At 30.2% G+C, this 21,743-nt stretch overlaps 1 protein-coding gene across 3 annotated transcripts in view; it reads right to left on the bottom strand.

The window, feature by feature from the left end:
* Positions 1 to 21,743, bottom strand: part of LOC107445874 (phospholipid-transporting ATPase ID) — a 149,874-nt gene that overhangs the window by 88,617 nt on the left and 39,514 nt on the right. For all 3 annotated transcript variants that reach the window (XM_087163486.1, XM_087163485.1, XM_087163488.1), the window contains exon 2: positions 5,656 to 5,746. In XM_087163486.1, the coding sequence (XP_087019612.1) occupies positions 5,656 to 5,692 (37 nt within the window). In that variant the 5' untranslated portion in view covers positions 5,693 to 5,746. The remainder of the gene's footprint in view (positions 1 to 5,655; positions 5,747 to 21,743) is intronic.

Below are 21,743 nucleotides of genomic sequence, written 5' to 3'. Positions count from 1 at the left end.
CAGAGGGTTAAAAAAGCTTAAAGCATTTATGAAAATTCAGAATTCTAACAGAATAAGATTGATCATAATTCAAAAGAAACAACAAATTTTTTTTTGAAAGAGGTTAAAGCTGTAAGAAAGCGTCTTTCGAAGCATTGTATAAAGTGCAAATATCTCACCATGTTACTTTAAGAGTTGCGTGTTCTTTCATCATCTTCTATGATGTGTAGACTCATTACAAAAAAAAAGGGGGGCAACGTTAAAAAAATATACCAGTAAAAAAGAATTAAGCTTATTCGATGGCTGTGAAAATTTTCCTTGGCAGATGTTTGGGGGTAATCATCTTAGATATTTTCACAAGCTAGTCGCAGATACATTTTTCATTTATTTACAATGATTTTTATTTCCATTTCTTAACAACCATTGATTATTCTAATTCTGGAAACTGGATATCATTTCCTTTCCATATTAACCTTGAAATGAAACATTTATTTCTTGGAAATGTAAATTTAAATATGTTTGAAATCAAAATTTTTATAAGAGAAAAATTATTCGACTTTTCTGTTTAATGTTTTAACGCAATTTTTTACCACTGTTAATAAGATCAGTGATTCCTAAATGGTGTTCCAAGGAATCTTGGATTTCAGGTTGCATTTGTAACTCCTGTTTTCTTGATTTTTTTTTTGTACTTATGATAATCCGTGGTGGCCCAGGAGATAGAGTGCTCGTCTCCCAATACGGTGAAATGGGTTTTAAACCCAGCGGTGGCTGGTTGATACGAATTCCGAATCCGGATCGCACTAACCACATTGGTGACGTAAAATATCCTCAGTGGTAGATTGATAATGGGTTGGAATGTCTTGCCATCAGGCTGGAACGTAGAAGGTTTTTATGGTTTTCCTTTCATTGTAACGCAAATGAAGGTTAGTCCCATCACCCATCAAAAGTCCACCACGAAGGCATATATATTCCAACACTTGATATAGGAATTCCCTTATCTTCTAGATTGGGTTCAAAAATACAAGACTACGAAGTTGAACATTGGTAGTCATAAACTCAAAATTGGGTTGGCTGTTCAACGACGATTATGAAATTAAAATAAAATTTTGGTGAGGAAATGTAATTAGACAGCACTTTGACTTTCATAAAAAAGGTAGAAAATAAAGGAATCGCTTTATTAGATTAGAAGAAATAGCACTTGATAATTTTTCGACCATCTTGGAATTTTTCCTCACATCTTTGAAGAAAAAAAAATAATGCGGTTTGTGGCTTTAAGTAAGTAACTTAAAGCTACGCGCGTTTCTCAGTCTTTAGATTTTTTTTTAAATCTAATTTTATTACACTTTAAACTGATTTAACTTATGATGGTAAGACATCATCAATGAAAAAAGATTTGGATGACGCTAAAAAATACTTATCTACTTATAAGCTGGATACTTATCAATAATCTAAAAACAGGCAACTGTATACTATTTAACTACAGTGCACTCCCGATTATCCGGGTTAATCACCGGGACAGGTCGCACGGACAATCGAAAAATACGGATAACCCGAAAGCTCCTTTTGTTAAAGAAAAATTCAATATCAGTACAAAAAATATAAAAATGACTGACATTTGCATGCATAACATCAAACTAGGAATTTTCCTTTTTAAAAAATGTGTAATGCGTCTTCGCCGTATATCGATACACATATTTTACGAACCGCAGTAATGTCACCGTAATCAAATCCTCCCATATAATCTAATAAAGTTTCCTCAGAGCAGCAGAATGAGAAATTGTATTTCATTCATTTACTACATCTTCTGCATCAGTTACTATCATCACTATTTGATTTAACAACATAACGATGTCTTCATCAGTCAAATACTGGAAGCCAAGCTCACATGCATCACTTTGAAACCAATCTTCTAAATTTTCTTCATCAAGAATTTCGAAACCTTAGATTTCTTTTGCTTGTTCGAGAATACTGTTATCATATTTTTCTTGAACATCTGAAGAGGATTGTTCATCAAGCGGTATGATCTTTCTCCAAGATCGTGATTTAGACAATTTTACCTTTGACCATGTTGCTGATATTTCATATACTGGAATCCAATAACGAATATTGCTTCCAAAAATTTGGTAGTGTTATAACTTCATGAATCAAATTTTTTTTAATCTTGAAAATGTTTCTCTTTATATTTTTTGTGTGATTCCGGAATGAGCACGGATAATCCGCAAACCGGATAATCCGCGCACGGATAATCGAGAGTGTACTGTACCTATAAAAAACTTTTGATTGCAGCATTGTATACGCGTTATTTTGTCAGAAAAAATTTATAGAGAATCTAAAGTACGGCGCTTTTTACCACGTTTATATCAACTTGCCTTCGTATATGTCTGTTCGGGTGGAATTTTGTAATCGATTTTAAACTAACTTTCCGACTAGCTACAGACTTCAAATTTCGTACATAGTTCAGAATTGGATGACAATGCATAAAAATGAAGAGAAAAAAGACATACAAAGTAAAATAAAATAAAAATTAAAGAAAAATTTATATTTTCACGATTGTCTTTTGTTGTCCATTCGATTATTTCAAATTTGTGTCACAAGTCAGTTGAAAAGTTTTGTGTACAGTGAGTGAAAAAATTGAGATTTTGGAAGTGAGTACAAAAATAAAACAAAATTAAAAATAAAATTTTTAAAAACCATGTTTGTATAGTGGAGAATACTAATTAAAAAAAATTTAAAAAACGAAAAACGTGGGATGCATGAAATACATAACAGTACATATACACATACATATACACATTTTCTTACTCATACACATGCACAACCACATCCACATACGCATGAATATACACAAAAATATTCCACATGCACATTCAGATACAATTACAGATATACATACACATATTCTCATGAGTACACATACTGTTACTGTTATGTATTTCATGCATCCCACGTTTTTCGTTTTTCAAAATTTTGCTTTTTAATTATTATTCTCCACTACAAAAGCGTGGTTTTAAAAATATAATTTTTTATATATATATATATATATATATATATATATATATATATATATATATATATATATATATATATATATATATATATATATATATATATATAATTTTGATTGAGTGATGGCCTTGTGTTTTAGATGCTTTGGAAGATACAGTCAAATAGAGTAAATTGATGTCAATTAAATAAAGAGGATTCAAAGCAGCATATTTGTAGTTTTCCCTTCCCGTCTCCATTTTTTTGACAGATGAATTCGTGGGGAAGGGAGCTTGAAGGAGCGACCTCTTCATGCAAAATGCCAATGAATTTAATTATTAACAAACCTGCCACCTTTTAATCTTTTCGACGATGATTTCTTGTAACTTGAGATGAAATTAAATTTTGCTACAGTCACACGTAGAAATGTATTTTTTTAGTTTGTAAGATCCTAAGTGTTTTTATTATGCTCGCTTAATTTATTTTTATGCAGTGATGAATAATATTCGTTAAAAACTAAGTTTTTAAATCCAAGAAATAAAATAAAAAGCATGTATTTAATTACCAATCTCAGAGTAAAAATAAAAGTTTCCACAAAATGCGTAAAAGCAGGCAACTATAATAGGCTCTACTTTTCAATAAAATGAGTCGTATTTAACCCTTTACCTGTTCCAATGCTAGTTTGCTTTTGCTTCTCGCATACAGGCGAAACGTAGGGAAGAAACTAATAAGTCAAAAATAAGAGGAAATGACAAGAGTTTCTGCAATGTAATATTACGTCAAAAACAGGAAAAGATTTAATTCGTGTTTCTTAGATTTGGTCAGAATCCTTTTGCACAATCGCAACATCTCCTAGAAATACTTTACAGAAAATGTAAATAAAAATGCATGAACCTCCCAGCTTTAACACAACTTTTATAAAACTTTACTTATCTTAGGGGTGTTTTAGACATTACTATAAAAATCCTGCTCAAAGTGACAGCTGACAAACAGAATACCTCAACTGTCGAAGAAATCATGCCCAAACAGGAAAGGAGCTTTAGAAATGACGTCATAAATGGCACGCAATCTGGAATCATTTGCGTGAGAAATGATTGGGTTTAGAGAAAGTCTATAATATCTAATGGACATTCCGCCTCACTTTCGGTCTTATTTAGATAATGTATCTTCCTTATCTTTATTTTCTTCCCAATCTGCAGAGTTTTTTTCTTTCTTTGCTGTCTCCACCCCTTCTTTTGCATTCGTGCGTTTACTGGAATCACGTGAGTTGTCATTAAACAATGTATCACGAAATGGCGACACGTTTGAAAGTTTTGTTTTTTTGGGTTTTTTTTAAAATTAATTTCATACTTTTCAAAAAGTACAGAACTAACTAGGCTGTAGAGTTAAAAGTTAACAGTCCGTGACCAAATTATTAGACGCACTATAAGATTCTATGTAATTATCAGGTGATACTAAGCAGTCTGTGACTGAATGTGACTGAAACCGGTTTGCACTTGCTTGCGTTCGTATATCATTTAGTTATAAATTAGGCGATATAAAATATAAATTCGACTATTGGATATATTAGACGATATATTATATAAATATGGAATATTTATTATATCAGGTATTATACTAGTATAATATAATAACTAGGCCAAATCATAAGACGCACTGTAGTGTTTAATAATTACATGTTTTGCACCAGTTTATATGTAATTTTTTTATATTAAAACATACATGTAATAGGTTTTTATTCAGAATATTTTTAATACACTTCCTATATGTATTTATTTTTAACGTATTGCATAACAATGTTAACCAATTTATACACGAACATAAACAAGTGCAAACCGGTTTCAGTAGAGTAAAAGTAATAATGCTAGTATCACCTGATACTTAATATTTTTCAAAGAATCTTATAGTGCGTCGATCACATTTTTAATATTCGGAGTTGAAGAAGAAAAAGTTCCAGTTCATTTTAAAACAAATCCTTTTGGTTGATAAAAGGACTGGTCTTTGGTCTTACGGCCATAATATAAGACTTTTGTATTATGAAGAACTATTTCGATAACCAATGCCGGATTATGCGTACGCGGGGCCGTAGGTCATTCAAATTTTTGGGGACTTAGATTACATTTTTTTTACTTGTATATTTTTCATTTATTCAAATATAGAAGTATTTATATATCTTTTCATTTAAGAAAGCATATTTAAAATAAAAATAAATAATTATAAATTAAATATTAATATAAATAACACTAAAATAAGTAATAAATAAACAACCTACTGCTAACTGCCAACAACTAAATAGCTTAATGGAGGAACTACGAAAGTGAGCTAAACAACGTTTAGGAGCACAAAAAAAATTATTTATTTAAGTGCTCCTAAGCGTGGTTTACCATAGTTTGTATTTTAGCACAAAGGTCGCCCACTTGTGTATTTACGAAAGTGAGATTTTTTCAGAGAGGCTATAATCAACGTAAGAAGAAAGAAAATAATGCCGAACTATTTTATGATTGATATATTGGAAGACGGAACTAATTATGCTTTTGTTTTATCTTATTTAACAATTTCTATTGTATTTTTTTTACTGTAGAATCTTCTTTTATAAGATGATCATAAATGTGCGGGTGTAAGGGTAAAAGAGTGATATCATGCTCGTTTTCTACAATAAACCGTATTTTTTGTAAGCATTATAATGTCTTTTACCTTTCTGTTCCTCATTGCGTCTCCAGCATTTCGCCATGGCCGGCTGTTATCACCCTCCATTGGTGGCTGATATCATTATAAATTGGCCATCCTGAAAACGAGAAGAATTATGAATTTATAAACGCTTTTTCAAGAAAACCACTGTCACATTTCTACAAAGTGAAATTAGAGAAAAAGGTGTATAAATATAGAAATAAGAATTAAATATATTAATTAAATTACGAACTAAGCAATTAGCTTACATCAATTTTGAATTAATTCATTTCCCATTTATGTTGCATTTGCGCAACAAAGGTATGATGTGTAATGTACCTTTTACACAAAATAAATAAATCAAAATTCGTTAGTTAATTAATAAGTCAATAAATAAATAAAATGGTTGGGAAACCATTTAAAACATTAACTTTTAAAAGCATTGACGTAACATAATTTATGATCTCGATAAAATTGTCAATGTTATTAATACATTTTGGTAAAAACGAATGTTTTGATTTCACCGAAATATATATGTATAAAATGCAATAATTGAGTCAGTTACCTTCAGATTGAAAAAAAAAGTTTTAAGAGAGAGAGATGAGAGTTTTTGTCGGTTTATGGGTTAATGTTTATCAATTAATCCTTCTCTGAAAGTGATGTCCCTATCCTAACATTGATACTATGATTTGGAGAAATTCTGGTAGGTATTTTTTTGGACTAAACAGTAGTGACTCTTGTTTAAACAGTAGTGACTTCGGACAGATGTCCGAAATAGTATAAAACATTCTCTGTTTGTACAGTTATTGTCTTGGGAAAAGTTAAAAGATGAAACCCTGGGGCGTGGATAATGTGCAAAGAAAACCCTTTTCTTTGACAAAATCTTTTTAAAAAGCTTTTGGGTTGTCTTAAAGGGATTTCAAAAAACGTTCTAATAACTTCTAATAATCTTCTAAACATTCATTCTAATTGAAGATAAATGCTCAAATTTTGCTTTAAAAAATACTGTATTTGCACAAATTTGAGATAAAAATTTTTTTTTTGATAATTTTACAGGAATTCTCCAAGTTAGCCCCTTCTCCTGATATTATAAGACTATTTATAAAATTTACTTTTGTGTATTTTATTTTTGAAACATAAAATTTTTCATTTTACTTACGAACTAAAATTGAGGAACTATTTTAAGCGAAAGTAAAAATTTTAAACGATTTTAACTGAAACTTTTTTTATAAAATTAATGATTTAAAGTTTTCACTTTAAAAAAATATTATTATATATATTAAATCATTAAACTTATTAAATATTTTTATAACTGTAAAATGAAATTTATTTTCAGTTTAAAGAAAAGGCAATTGGAAACAGTCTCCAACGGCGATAGAACTTGTAACATACTCATTATAAGGTTACTCGTTATTAGGCTGATTCTAAATATCTTAACAAATGCGTAATCATCCGTACTCAAATATTAATTATTTTTTTAAAAATTGAATGAAATTAATTTTTACAGAGTTAAATGCTAAATTTTAACATCAAGAGCTGTGTTATCTAGTACTTTTACACCATTTTTTTGTCCAAGCTCATTAATTTAAGAATGGCTTCGTTACATCAGAAGTTTTAAAATTTATACTTCTCTTGATAATATTAGTTACATTACGGCAAGACGATTCTTTAAAATTCGTGTGGAAAAGGGTTAAAGCAAATGCAATTCTGCACGTGTCTCTATGTTTTGCGCTGTAATTTGTACATGATTTTCTTACCGAAAAAAAAAATATTGTGTCCGACAACACTTTTATCAATGGTACTTGCTAATCATCCTAATAATTGAAATTTTTATACTTTAGCAACACTAACAGTCTCTTCTTAATAGTTGCATCTTACTCACATCTATGTTAATAAAAAGGGTACAAGCATAAAGCTATGGAAACATTTAACTCAAACAATGTAAGTAATCTTTTATTTCAGCGGCTAATGTTTTGATGATGAGATGTCATGGCAAAAATGTTGGTGCAATTTAAATGATCATGCTTGAAGCTTTTAGAAATGTTTATTTTTACATAAAGAAAATTCAGATTCACCAAAGGGGTTACTAATTTCTTTCTAGCTTTATTAAAAGCAATTTTGAAATAATTTCTTTTCACTTCAACTGTACCTGAGCCAAACATGATCTTTGCCCACAGTCAGCGCGGTAGATGAATTACATAAAAAAGATAAAAATCACTGCTGTAACTACTTTCAACTTTTCATCTAATTGATTAGGATTTGTTTCCCCTCTTCCTCAATACCATTTACATTCCATACCCTAAACTACAAGCTCATGATGAATAGGAAAAGGGCCGCAAGCGGCAGGAGTAGCCCAGCCGTACAACACCGATCAATAAAATCTCTGGATCTGGATATCCCTGCCCGAACGCTTTCTCCAATCCACCAAATGCTCTGGAGCGTGAGAGGTCTTGATAGGCTGGTAGGGCGTTGGACCCATGTCCGAGAGGTCCTGATTACGATCCCTGCTGACGAAGATTCCCGTGTACAAAATGGTAACTTGTGCAAGCTAAATCTGTCTGGGTCGTAAAATCCTTAAAGTTCCCATAACAAACCATACCTCTTGGGATACTGGATCGGATATTGATCGTGCTCTGGTTCAGGTAAAATTACGATTTGCGGATGGATGGTGAGTGAGTCTGTTCTCTCTATAAAACGGGGTGTGACGTATGTATGTTGTCCCGGATCATCCTCAGAGATGTTTTCTAGCCCGTTCACAATAGCCCATTGTATAACTCTAGTGCAACGTAAATTAAAATACCGTACCTCTGGAGTGTGGAGGTATCTTTGTGATGCAAACTTTTCAACTTGTCATAGACTTTTAAGCCTTCACTGTGTTGAGCCCATAACAAATAAAATAAACAAACGAGGAACTGTTTATGCTATGGCTGAATATAAGATATTTCTGATTAAAATTGCTTTACAACGATTTAGCAAGTTTATGATAGGATAGAGCAGCTCCCTCTTTGAAACAAATTCAAATTTAAAACCAAAAGATTTTTGTTAATTGTCAATTAGTTAGAATCATAATAAATCAGTTTAAAACTGAAATAAAGTTTTTCGGATCAAGCTTGATTAATAGCTGCTTCAGCCAGTTAGCAACAAAGATTTAGGACAAGGCGAAAAGATAGTTTTATCTCTTTTAAGGGTGTGGGTGGTTTTTGGCGAGCCAGCAGCAGTTTAGACTCCCCTTGGCTCCGAAAGCTGCCGCAGGGTGGAGCCAAAGAAGAAGAAAGGGCGTTGCTACTTTGATCTCGATAAATACTAGTTACAAAAGAATTCGTTAATTATTTAGACCCTCTTGCGCCGGTCACGTGATCTATGGGATGCAAAGTTTCCGATGGAGGAGCAAGCGCAAGGAAGGATTGGCTGCTGACGAGCAACCTGCGTGAAGACAACAATTATTTGGGATGTTAAGAATAAAAAAGTGCACCTGGCTGCACCCCCACCCCCAATGATGCCAGGGAAGATGGACGATAATTTGGCAAAAAGGGTCTTCCTCTTTGAAAGTGATCACATTTGGGTGTCAACCATAGACAATATTGATGAGTGAGACCTTGACCAACATTTATGTTTGCAGATGTGTTGTACACTTTTCAGCAATTCAGATGAAAATTTTAGAAGTGTAATCCTGCATTGTACACGGTGGGCGGTACACGCAATAATGATTTTCACTAGAGTTGTATTTAATCATTAAGTATCAAATTATCAAAATAAATACCCAAGATTAACCTGCTGATGAATTAAGCTTCTTTTATGTGTGCGTGTATTTTACTTTTAAAAAGATGTGGTTTGGTAAATCAATTATTTAATCTAATAATTTATTTCAAAGAAATATGATCTACTATAAGTATTAATTAAGAAACATCCTTATTTCCCTCAGAAATCTCATTGAAATGCTAATTTTTGTAGAAAACTTAAGTGACAGTTTCACTGATTTTTTTAAAAATAATTATCATTATTAATTAATCACGTTTTGTATCGCATTTATGATCTACACAGTGTCTACAATTCTACATAATCTGTTTTTCCTGATCTGCAGAAATTTGGACTACTCAGGACAATTGTTCTGGCTACTCAGGACCAGCCTGGTTCTCACTGATTCATCGGATCTAATATGACTCAAAACGATGAAATAGTCTAGAATCTAATCGAATAGTCTAGAATCTAATAGCAGTCTAGAATAACACAGAAGTCCTCATTAATATAGATATAAATAAATAACACAGGAATATAGGTGCACCAACTTGCTTCACTTAGTGGAAATAATATTTCTTGTGGTAGCAAAATTTATCTGTAATGCGGCTTGTCAGAAAATAGTGGTGGATAAAAATCTATTAAGTTGAATTAATTAAACCAAGAATCACAAATGATAAACTGCCACTTGAAAATAAATATTTGCGGTCCGGAGCAAGTTGACATCTCTGGTTTATACACCATACATCCTTTTTACCCTGATTGTCGCTAACGTGAGAATGCATATTCATATATGACTGGCCTGTCTCGAAGAGGTTAATAATTCCAACGTAACTACCACTATGACTAACGTCTTAATTTATTTAAAACCAAAACATTCCTTGCATTTACGTTCAATAATTACCTGAAAAAATAAGCTATAAAAAGTTGCTAATTTTAATTTTAATATAGAAAAAAAATCGAGTTTTATAAGTCGCAATTTATTATTATTTTTTTTTCTGCATTTTCGTTGCCCGTGGCAGCCGAAAACTATCTATAATAAAATGATTACCTTACTTTTCTTTCTTTATTTGAAACAAATTGGGTGCCTGGGCCGCGCAGCGGCCCCTAACCCATACATCATGAAATATTTACAATGAGTTAAAACATTTTGAGTTATGCTACAATATGGTGGCATAAAATGATTATCTTTCCAGCATTTGTTATTTTTCGTGTAAGCTTTGAACTTTGTTGAGGTAGTGTCTATTGTGACATTAGACTAAAAATTAATTTTTTCTAAAACACGAAAAGTTTAACTGAAATTTTAATTTTTATACAGTAAAAGCAACTATTCCCTACCTAAACTTCGCAAATTTATAAATATTGGAGGACATATTGTTTCGCCGAGTAAAACCTGGCAAGTTTTGCAGAATCTGAGTTTTTTCATTATAACAATCACAACAGATACGAGTTTGACGTAACGCTGGGTAAACAGAGATGCGGGAGAGGTAAACAGATTTTAATTTTACCGTCACTTATATTTGTCACATATATTGCCATTATCTGTTACCAGCTCATAGGCTACAAACAACTTGCGATTGTCGGGTCTATTATGTTTCAGTTGTTCTCATATTGCATTGGTGAATATCTTTATAAATAAAATTCATTAGATTAAAAATTTAATGGTAAAGTATAAAATCTGCTTTAAAAAAGAAAAATTAAAAATAAGATACTCTGGTTAAATGTGAGGAGATGGAATCTAATGGCTAACTTAAGTTATTAACATAAATATTAAATTATTATTATACTGAAATTATTATTCCAAATACATAGGTTAACACCATTATACAAATAAATTCTCAAATAAATTTCTCACAAAATTTCTCAAATAAATTCTATTGAGAATTTATTTTAACTGTCGAAATAATAGGGAAATTAAGAGGAAAATAATATAAAGAACTATCGAAATCTAAAAATATACAGGATTCCTAAGCGAGTTTACAAGAAGATACACAACGAAAAATAATGTGAGTCAACTGTTTCAAACTGTGTTTGGAAATATGTGAGAAAATAACAAAAATAATATAGACGTTTAAATTTTTAATACATGTTTACTTTTCGACAATACATCCCCGAAGAGCCGTTTTGGATCATGAAATAGAGAGTTTGCCTTCCAAAGAGGTGAGCCGGGTTTGAATCCCAGTGAAGGCTGGTCGATACGAATTCCGCAACTGACTCGCACCGACCACAGAGCAGACGTAAAATATCCTCATTGGTCGACGGATCATGGGTTAGAGTTTACTTGCCATCAGGCTAACTGTGGGAGGTTTTCCTCTCCATGTAACGCTAATCCGGGTTAGTTTCATCAAAAGTCCTTCACGAAGGCACATTTTTCCCATTACTTGATCCAGGAGTTCCCTTGTCTTTTGGTTTGGGTTCAAAAATACAAGGTTACGGGGTTGAATATTAGTAGTCGTAATCTTAAAATTGGATCGGCTGCTCAACGACGGTTATAAAAATTAAATAAAATCCATCCTTGAGAGCCATGGTTGCTCAGGGGATGAAATGTTCGCCACCCTTGTGAAGTGAACCAAGTTTGAATTCCAGCAGTAGCTGCTTGATATGAATTTCGCTCCCGGCTAGCACCGAACACAGTGCTGACTTACAATATCCTCAGTAGTAGACAGACCATGGGTTGAAATCGATTACCGTCAGGCTAACCGTGTGAGGCTCTTATGATTTTCCTATACATGTAACGCTAATGCGAGTTAGTTCCATCAGAAAGTCCTCCACCGAAGCTATTTTGTTCCAATGTTTGACACAGGACTTTCCAAGTCTTCTCGGTTGGGCTCAAATTTACTGGAATTTACGGAGTTGAATATTGATGGCTGTAATTCCAAAAATGTGTCGGCTATTCAACACCGGTTATAACAAAAAATAAAATACCTATCTTTTAGAAATCTAATGTACATCAAAACTATCAAAATAAGTAGAAATCACTCAATATATTTTTTCTAAACTTATAAATCGCACTATTCTATTCTTGATTCGGCTTTTCTTTTTTAATGAGGGAGTGATAATGAACATTTACTTCAGAGAGTGCACTTAACACATGAATTTTAGAATTGTTTCACATGCGCACCGTGTAATATCTTTATACTTGTTGGTTCTGCCACCTGTTCATTTCACTAACCAATCCCTACTATTGCTTTTGACGTTATTTCTTCTTTAAACAGATATTATAATCAAAATATAATTCTCTTTAAACTTCGGAACACTTTTTTTAATATTCACGATTAGCTGAACATCCATTTTTAGTTCAAAGTGAATTTAAAAAATAAAATATAATCAATAAATCAGTAATTGGTATTGAGCAAAACTACGAAATCATGCATCGAACTCAAAGGCTTATGCCGACGCAATTAATAAAGCTAAAATAATTTCAATTTTTTATTTATTTATTGTTATTTGTTACCTTTCCTGGTGGCTTTATGTTATTAAAATAAGCAAACATTATTTTCTGTAATTCTTTCCAGCAGAATAGAGATTAACTATGTTCATCATCACTCGCCTTGATGCTATTGCTCGCAGCCAACTCATGAAAATCAATATTTACCACTATCAAGTAGTTTTCCCCGGTACATAATCCTTTCGAAGTTTCTTTTATTTCCATAGTTTTGATTGCACCAATCACCACTATACCAGTACTACATATTACCAAAATTAATTAAGCATCATCTACACAATTTTTTTTTACGGTTTCCCAAAACGAAAAATTATTTTTTTCTTAATTAACTTTACTTTTTAGTACCTAGGTTATTTTGTTTTACTTCAATTAAAACATCTTCCAACATTAATTAAGCATCATTGGCGTCAATAATAGTATGACTATTTCTTTACAGTTCCCCATAAATGACTAAGTATCTTTTCTCACTTAACTTAATTTTTAGTGTACTGGTTAGTTTTTTTTTATTTCACATCTTACCAAAGTGAATTATAATCGACCTCAATAATAGCATGGCGATTTTTTACTGTACCTTCAAAAAAGTAAGTAACCTTACTCCTCTAATTTTCCTTTTTAATACATAGCTTATTTTTTTTATTTAAATTTGCATATATTACCTTAATTAATTCAGTATCATTGGCGTCAATAACAGTATGGCGATTTCTTACAGTACCCCATAAATGAATAAGTATCTTTTCTCACTTAACTTAATTTTTAGTATACAGGTTAGTTTTTTTTATTTCACATCTTACCTACGTGAATTATCATCGACCTCAATAACAGCATGGCGATTTTTTACTGTACCTTCAAAAAAGTAAGTAACCTTACTCCTCTAATTTTCCTTTTTAATACATAGCTTATTTTTTTTATTTAAATTTGCATATATTACCTTAATTAATTCAGTATCATTGGCGTCAATAACAGTATGGCGATTTCTTACAGTACCCCATAAATGAATAAGTATCTTTTCTCACTTAACTTAATTTTTAGTATACAGGTTAGTTTTTTTTTTATTTCACATCTTACCAACGTGTATTATCATCGACCTCAATAATAGCATGGCGATTTTTTACTGTACCTTCAAAAAAGTAAGTAACCTTACTCCTCTAATTTTCCTTTTTGGTACATAGCTTATTTTTTTTATTTAAATTTGCATATATTACCTTAATTAATTCAGCATCATTGGCGTCAATAACAGTAAGGCGATTTCTTACAGTACCCCATAAATGAATAAGTATCTTTTCTCACTTAACTTAATTTTTAGTATACAGGTTAGTTTTTTTTTTATTTCACATCTTACCAACGTGTATTATCATCGACCTCAATAATAGCATGGCGATTTTTTACTGTACCTTCAAAAAAGTAGGTAACCTTACTCCTCTAATTTTCCTTTTTGGTACATAGCTTATTTTTTTATTTAAATTTGCATATATTACCTTAATTAATTCAGCATCATTGGCGTCAATAACAGTAAGGCGATTTCTTACAGTACCCCATAAATGAATAAGTATCTTTTCTTACTTAACTTAATTTTTAGTATACAGGTTAGTTTTTTTTTTATTTCACATCTTACCAACGTGTATTATCATCGACCTCAATAACAGCATGGCGATTTTTTACTGTACCTTCAAAAAAGTAGGTAACCGTACTCCTCTAATTTTCCTTTTTGGTACATAGCTTATTTTTTTTATTTAAATTTGCATATATTACCTTAATTAATTCAGCATCATTGGCGTCAATAACAGTAAGGCGATTTCTTACAGTACCCCATAAATGAATAAGTATCTTTTCTTACTTAACTTAATTTTTAGTATACAGGTTAGTTTTTTTTTTTATTTCACATCTTACCAACGTGTATTATCATCGACCTCAATAATAGCATGGCGATTTTTTACTGTACCTTCAAAAAAGTAAGTAACCTTACTCCTCTAATTTTCCTTTTTGGTACATAGCTTATTTTTTTTATTTAAATTTGCATATATTACCTTAATTAATTCAGCATCATTGGCGTCAATAACAGTAAGGCGATTTCTTACAGTACCCCATAAATGAATAAGTATCTTTTCTCACTTAACTTAATTTTTAGTATACAGGTTAGTTGTTTTTTTATTTCACATCTTACCAACGTGTATTATCATCGACCTCAATAATAGCATGGCTATTTTTTACTGTACCTTCAAAAAAGTAGGTAACCTTACTCCTCTAATTTTCCTTTTTGGTACATAGCTTATTTTTTTTATTTAAATTTGCATATATTACCTTAATTAATTCAGCATCATTGGCGTCAATAACAGTAAGGCGATTTCTTACAGTACCCCATAAATGAATAAGTATCTTTTCTCACTTAACTTAATTTTTAGTATACAGGTTAGTTTTTTTTTTTATTTCACATCTTACCAACGTGTATTATCATCGACCTCAATAATAGCATGGCGATTTTTTACTGTACCTTCAAAAAAGTAAGTAACCTTACTCCTCTAATTTTCCTTTTTGGTACATAGCTTATTTTTTTTATTTAAATTTGCATATATTACCTTAATTAATTCAGCATCATTGGCGTCAATAACAGTATGGCGATTTCTTACAGTACCCCATAAATGAATAAGTATCTTTTCTCACTTAACTTAATTTTTAGTATACAGGTTAGTTTTTTTTATATTTCACATCTTACCAACGTGTATTATCATCGACCTCAATAATAGCATGGCGATTTTTTACTGTACCTTCAAAAAAGTAGGTAACCTTACTCCTCTAATTTTCCTTTTTGGTACATAGCTTATTTTTTTTATTTAAATTTGCATATATTACCTTAATTAATTCAGCATCATTGGCGTCAATAACAGTATGGCGATTTCTTACAGTACCCCATAAATGAATAAGTATCTTTTCTCACTTAACTTAATTTTTAGTATACAGGTTAGTTTTTTTTTTATTTCACATCTTACCAACGTGTATTATCATCGACCTCAATAATAGCATGGCGATTTTTTACTGTACCTTCAAAAAAGTAAGTAACCTTACTCCTCTAATTTTCCTTTTTGGTACATAGCTTATTTTTTTTATTTAAATTTGCATATATTACCTTAATTAATTCAGCATCATTGGCGTCAATAACAGTATGGCGATTTCTTACAGTACCCCATAAATGAATAAGTATCTTTTCTCACTTAACTTAATTTTTAGTGTACAGGTTAGTTTTTTTTTTCACATCTACTTAGCATTAATTATCGTCGGCGTCAATAATAGTGTGGTGATCTTTCACGGCTCCTCCAAACGAATAAGCATCTATAGTCTATTAATTTTTGTTTCAGTACATAATAAATTTAATTTTTTTTTCAATATGCATTTATTGAGCCGTGGTGACTAAGGGGATAGAGCGCTTGCCTCCCAATAAGGTGAACCGGATTTGAATCGCGGTGATGGCAGGTTGATTCGAATTCCGTGCCCGTCTCGCACTTACTACATTGCTGACGTAAAATATCCTCAGTGGTAGACGGATCCTGTGTTAGATTCCCCTTGCCGTCAGATTAACCGGGGGAGGGGTTCGTGGTTTTCCTCTCCATTTAAAGCAAATGAATTTAGTTCCATCAAAAAATCCTCCACGAAGGCAAATTTCTCCCAATACTTGTTCCAGGAGTTCCCTTATCTTCAGGATCGAGTTCAAAATTTCAAGGCTAAGAGTTAAACATTGGTAGCCGTAAACTGAAAATTGGATCGGCTTATCAACGACTGTTATAATTGTAATTATAATATGCATGTATTACCTAAATTAACTAAGCATCATGGGAGTCAATAATAACATGGTGATTTATTACGTTTTCCTTAAACGAAAACGCTATTCTTAACCTGCCGCGATTTACCCACATGTTACGCCTCTTTAAAGTAACCATTTCTGAATAAATTAATTATAAAAAGCACATAAAAAAATTTAAATTAATTTCATTTAAAAAACATTTAAAATGCACTCTGGTGAAAATAAAAGAAAAGAACTCAGGGGGAAAAGCAATCAACTACAAGAAGTTTCAAATATATAATTTGCCTTTTTTTAAAAATGATAATACGTACAGTTCATAGTTCACACAAACTCTCAATTTGTGATTATAATGTTGTAGTTGAATGCAATTCGGATATGAAAAACATTTTCCTAATGGGTAACCATAACAATACGTTTAAACAAATATTTGCTACAAACTAACATCTGAAAGCATTAATGAATTCGTGATTTTTAACTGTTGTATAGATATAGTTTATGGAATAATGTGAATAATTATTTACAACTTACAACCACCATAACATATAAACAAAGTGATATATATATATATATATATATATATATATATATATATATATATATATATATATATATATATATATATATATATATATATATATATATATATATATATATATATATATATATATGTTCAAAATGACGATAAAACAAAGAAAAATTACAGACATATGAAAAAAGGAGGGGAAAAGAAAAATAATATTAAAAAAATAACAAACGACTAGAGGAAGAAAAAGGATAAAAATTTTTACAAAATCCGGAAAATAAAAGATATAATCCTTTCATCAGCCCACTCGATTATATCCTCAAAAAAGAGTGCTTTCTTATATTGTATTACACTAATTTTCGTTTCTATAACTTGCTTTTACATATAGGATTGATTTATTTGCATTTAGTAGTAGCTAAAATCATATTAAATTAAATTTATAAATGTAAGTTTTAAAAAGAAGTCTATAAAATTCATGACCATTTTTAATATAAAAACTAAATACGGATATTCCAATGCGTAGCTGAGGGCAACTGGATAGATATACATACCCTCCAACTGCTACGGAATTTCCGTAGTTTCAGAAATATTCTTTTCTGACGGTAGCAAAATTAATGTCTTAATATTTAAAAAAAATTAATTTTGGCGTAACTTGTCCACTATTACTTATAAAAGTGCAGGCCATATGGCTAGATTCTTAAGTTCTGATAAAAGTTTTATGAGAGATCCATTTGCTTTAAAAATTTCTACTTTGGTTCGCTACCACTAGAAAGAATTATTTTCAAAATCCTCATAAGTTGGAGGGCATGGATAGATATATTAACGTTAATAGTCAGTAGTGTGCCAAATCTCTAGTGAATTAAAAACATGTATTTCTGTCTGAAGTCTCTATTTACATATAATTCAGCTATTTTGTTTGTTAAAACCACCTTCGGAACGAATAAAAGCTCGTAAGCAGGGGAAAAAAAAGTCATGACTATACTTAAATTGAGTAAACAATTTAAAAGAATTATCATAAACACTGGAAAATTACAAGTAAATAGCATACATTTTCTTACACTATTGATTTTGCTTTTGAAATTTTTGTAAATATTGTATATACAACCATTATTGAACGATCTAAGAGATTATTAAGTTCCTAAAAAGTTGATTGTGTTGCTAGTTATCACCAAGACGACATCTAAATGTTATGAAAAATCGTTTTGAGACCTGTAAACAATGCCGCATTTTTTTTTTCCGAAGTAGAAATTTTGTTTCTTTTCTCTGACTTTTTATCAATTCATTTTGCAAACTGTCACAAAGCCTAGGATTTAAACTTAATTATTTATAAATTCTTGAAACGACAGAAAGCAATGCACCTTATAAATTTGCCAGAAACAATTATTTATAAGATTTTCGAATTCTTTCTTATGTAATGACCGTAACAACTACTTTTATGAATAACGTTTTGATCAAATTCAGTTTTTCTTAAAGATTATTAATTACGCGGAACAAGTATATGCAACTAGTATATTCATTTATTTATTTACTTAATTTTTTATTTATTCAAATAAAGAAATTAAAAAAAATTAATTGAATAATTGTTTTTTCTTTTCTTTTTTGTTGATGACATTACATGCGAATTCTGATTTCTTAAATTTTTAGTAACATATAAAAACACTGGAGAAATTTTTTTAAATATTCTTTAATGCTTTTTATTTACTTTTCAGAAACAAATTGATAGTGTTTACAAAACATTTAAAAGAAGGAAAAAAAACACTAGAGGACTGTAAACGAAAATTTTCAGATTTTCGGTTAATTTTGCTTACTTTTCAAAAATCTCAACACGGCATACCTGCCAACATTCATTCTTTACGAGAATGGATTTTCCAAGTGGTAGTAAAACTATTTCCGAAAAACAATTTTACTCAAAAAGACATTTAAATTTTAACCAGGTTGAAATTCGCTTTCGTGATGACTACTTTGCTTTTTATATATTTGTTGTAATTATTTATATGTAGTGGTGGTCAAACTCATTTATAATTATTAATATAATTCAAAAAGTTTAGTGAAATAACATGAATTTTGCTAGCACTTTAAATATGAAAAAAAAAAAAATTCTTCCGGGAAAACCGTAAGAGTTGGCAGGTATGACACGGCGTATCTGAAACAAAGTAGTGTCACACAAGCCTTTGAATTATGAAGAAGTAGTGGTGAGTAAAAAACCCTATAAATCAAATTCACAAAACCAAGAATCATACATTGAAAGATTACCACTCGAAAATATTTATTCGCTGTCCGGAACATTTCTGTATGTAGATTTTAGTATCTTTCGATTTAAATCAAATACAAGGTTGCCATGGGCGACTAAAGTTTCAAAAAGTTCTGACTATTAAAATTCAAAATTTTGAAATTATGTAAAAAAAAATCAAAGTTAGCAACTTTTTAAAGTCTAATTTTTTCAGTTTACTATTGAAAGTGATTTCAAAACTACTTGTATATGAATAATGTGAAATGTAGATGAATACTTAGTGGTAAATACTATTGAATAATCAAAGAGATAAATAATTAAAAGTGAATTACTGCACCTTTAGTCGACACTAAAACTAGGAAGAACACGGATGTTAAATGCCTTCTATTTCATTGGAATTCAAACTTGTATGATTTAATAGAGTTTCGTGGTCAAAAACACAATTATTTAACTTTTTGTCACGGAAGCATTAAATATTCTAGTTTTTTTTTCTTTTTCCCTTTTCATTTCCTCGGTAGCTGTACCAACAATGCATGTTTTCATTGCAATTATATGATTGATTGAAATATGCTTTTCCTCTTTCATTATTCTTTTTAACTTACGAAACTTAAACTTCAAAAAACTTTTAATTCATAACTCTTTCTAAACTTTTCTTTTTCTCTTCTTTCAACATTGGTCAAAGAAACCGATTAGTTAAGCGTAGTTGTTGGAAAGTTCTACTTGTTCCGCTATTTTTTTTTTTTTTTTTTTTTTGAATCATCTGATTTATTGTAGCAAAATTTTATGAAACTTTTGTGTATTGAATGGCTAATTAAAATATTATTTACTATATGTTCAAAAAGATCTTGTCCACACAACTATAAGCCTAAAGTTTTCTTAACTGGTGAAAAATTCTTAAGATCAATACATTTAACACGTTCACGCCGGGAAAAGTGAAACGACTGGTACGGGAAAAGAGAAAATACTGGTAGAAGAACTATTTCAATATTAGATAATATTTGGGAGGAGTTAATCTATTCTCAACAATAACAATTTTCTGTAAGGAAATTTATCACGGCGAAGAAGCAATTCAATATAAAAATTGCATCCGTTGAAAACAATTGGTAGTTGTGGATTTTTATTATTCACGGAAAAAAACTAAAAAATGAAATTTATTGTTACCAGTTTTTACACCGGTGCGCTGCCAAGATGAGACAATCTAGCGTGACCCACCGGTGGGTCACCCCGGCGTGTACGTGTTAAATAAATGAATCTTAAGTTCTTTATTACCGGCACATATAATAGTAACAAATTTAATACAGTTTTAAGTGTTTGTTTTTTTAGTCTGCACAAATAATATTGACAAATTTCTGATTATACTTTTAAGTGTATTTTTTAATTTTTCGGCAGCACAATTTAATTTTTAGTCTGCACAAATATTATTGATAAGTTTATTATTACAATTTTAAATGTATTTACTAATTTTTTGGGACAAACAACATTGGCAAGTTTAATAGAATTTTATTATTATTATTTTTTTTTCTTCTTTGGCCGACACAAAAAATATTGACGAATTTCATATAATATGCGTTTTTGTTCATTTTGCCGACACGAAATTTATTGATAAGTTTAATACCATTTTAAATTATTTTTATCGCTACAGATAATATTGACAAATTTATTGCTTATGAAGCCTTTTTGTTGTTTTTCTGGGCACAAAGCACACTGATAAATTTAATACAATTTTAGGCGTTTTTCTTTCCTTTTTTTTCTACATATATAGATTTTTTCTTTCTTTTTAATTCGTTAAGAGTTGTTTCTCTTTACCTAGATATTTTTTCTTTTTTTTTTTATTCAATTTCGTTATGGACTTCAAAAGAATTATAGTTTTCAGTAGTATACAGAGTATGAAGTTTTTATTTTATTTAACTAATTAAAAAAATTGCCTTTTTTTCAATAAATCTATTTTTTTTTTAAAAAAAATCCTTTTAAGACGAATATTTTATTTTACTATTGCGAAAAGTAAAAGTATTTTTCGGAAAAAGAATACAAATTTCTTGCTAGTGGAGAAATTTGACAATGTATTTTAACAGATTTTTTTAAAAGTGTAAAGAGAATAAATTTTTTTCTTTCTCTTTAATTCAGTTACAAAATGAAAAAAAAAATTACATTTATTATAATTCTTTAGTGTTTTTAAAAGCATTGACTTTTTATTATCTAGTGTAAAATATGGTGTTTTTTTTTTCTTTTGTGGGGAAATGGAAAAAATTTCTTTATCAGCTTTAAGAAATTTCCAGTGTATTCTTATAAATATCTTTTATTTTAGTAGAAAGTACAGATTTTTCTGTTAAGATTTAAATTAAAAATATTGAGTCTTTTTTTTAAAAATATATCCTGAAAGTTTATCACA

Source organism: Parasteatoda tepidariorum, chromosome 5 (assembly GCF_982258835.1).
Source record: "Parasteatoda tepidariorum strain Cologne lab strain chromosome 5, Ptep-v5.0, whole genome shotgun sequence".
In the NCBI taxonomy this organism is placed as follows: domain Eukaryota; kingdom Metazoa; phylum Arthropoda; class Arachnida; order Araneae; family Theridiidae; genus Parasteatoda; species Parasteatoda tepidariorum.
The sequence above is the reverse complement of the archived record's forward strand: the minus strand, read 5'-3'. Positions and strand labels throughout refer to the sequence as shown.